This window comes from Cucurbita pepo, unplaced genomic scaffold (genome assembly GCF_002806865.2).
Source record: "Cucurbita pepo subsp. pepo cultivar mu-cu-16 unplaced genomic scaffold, ASM280686v2 Cp4.1_scaffold001989, whole genome shotgun sequence".
Taxonomy (NCBI): Eukaryota; Viridiplantae; Streptophyta; class Magnoliopsida; order Cucurbitales; family Cucurbitaceae; genus Cucurbita; species Cucurbita pepo.
In genome coordinates, this window is record NW_019648089.1 from 2,373 (window position 1) to 3,465 (window position 1,093).

Here is a 1,093-nt window from a genome sequence, read left to right on the forward strand (position 1 = left end):
GTCTCAGCTGTGCATGAGCTTATCATGTTGAGGCCTTCGTATTTCTATGCAATCCTTCCGGGGAAAAGTTTGGGGAATATTACGCAGTGTATCAATTTATTCATTGATTCCTGTTGTATTGCAGGTTGTCAGTGGAGAGAAACCCTGGTAATCGAATGCTTGGCCGACGTGAGATTGTGAATGGGAAGGTATATGCATCTTGCATATAATCCAGACGCCCCAAAGTGTTGTTTTTGTTTTTCTATCATCTACTAAGACCTTGCAATAAGTTGTATCTTGGATCTGTTTATCGCAGGCTGGTAAATATGTGTGGCTAACATATAAGGAAGTGTACGATATGGTCATAAAAATCGGAAATTCTTTGCGCAGTCGTGGTTTTGAGGAAGTAAGTTTCCATCCTCACGAGGTTATTCGATTCATTTATGCAAGTACATCTCTGCAAATCTTGTGGATTAATGCTTTAACTAATCTCTATTTATAGGGAGCAAAATGTGGTATCTACGGTGCCAATTGCTCAGAGTGGATAATAAGCATGGAGGTAGAGTTTAACTTTTGCTCCTGACTTCTTTCTTGATACCGTTCATCTTTTATCTTCTTCGAGAGTTTTTTCTTTAACTGTTAATGCATTTGTGGATGACTTGGAACTTGTCTCTGTATTCTTGACATCCGTCTAAGTTATTGCTACTTTATTCTAGACGAATATTGCATGACATTGAAGTTCACTTGCAGGCATGTAATGCTCATGGGCTCTTTTGTGTTCCCTTGTACGACACATTAGGTATGCTTGTTCTAAATTTATAATTATATTGTGTGGTTTGAGTATAATATCAAGTGCGCTCTGTATGTCTTTCATCAGTAAAATAAAAGGAAGCTGATGAACTTTCTATCATACTGATTCATTGTTCAGGCGCTGGAGCTGTGGAATTTATTATTTGCCATGCAGAGATTTCTGTTGTTTTTGTAGAAGAGAAGAAGCTTCCTGAGGTACCGACTTATATGGTGGAAGTCAGAAGTTTATTATCTTTATTTTTGAATTACATATATGCAGATTAAATATGCATCTTTACTCTCTGAGAATTTAGTATCTTCATTT

The 1,093-nt window shown here is 37.1% G+C and overlaps 1 protein-coding gene across 1 annotated transcript in view; it reads left to right on the plus strand.

The window, feature by feature from the left end:
* The window catches only part of LOC111786562 (long chain acyl-CoA synthetase 5-like), a gene marked incomplete at its 3' end in the record, with an annotated part of 1,713 nt that extends 729 nt beyond the window's left edge, over positions 1-984 (plus strand). Inside the window, exons 2-6 of the mRNA XM_023666797.1 lie at positions 125-188; positions 296-385; positions 482-538; positions 730-778; positions 908-984. Coding sequence (XP_023522565.1) covers positions 125-188; positions 296-385; positions 482-538; positions 730-778; positions 908-984 — 337 coding nt within the window. The remainder of the gene's footprint in view (positions 1-124; positions 189-295; positions 386-481; positions 539-729; positions 779-907) is intronic.
* Positions 985-1,093: the final 109 nt, after the last annotated feature.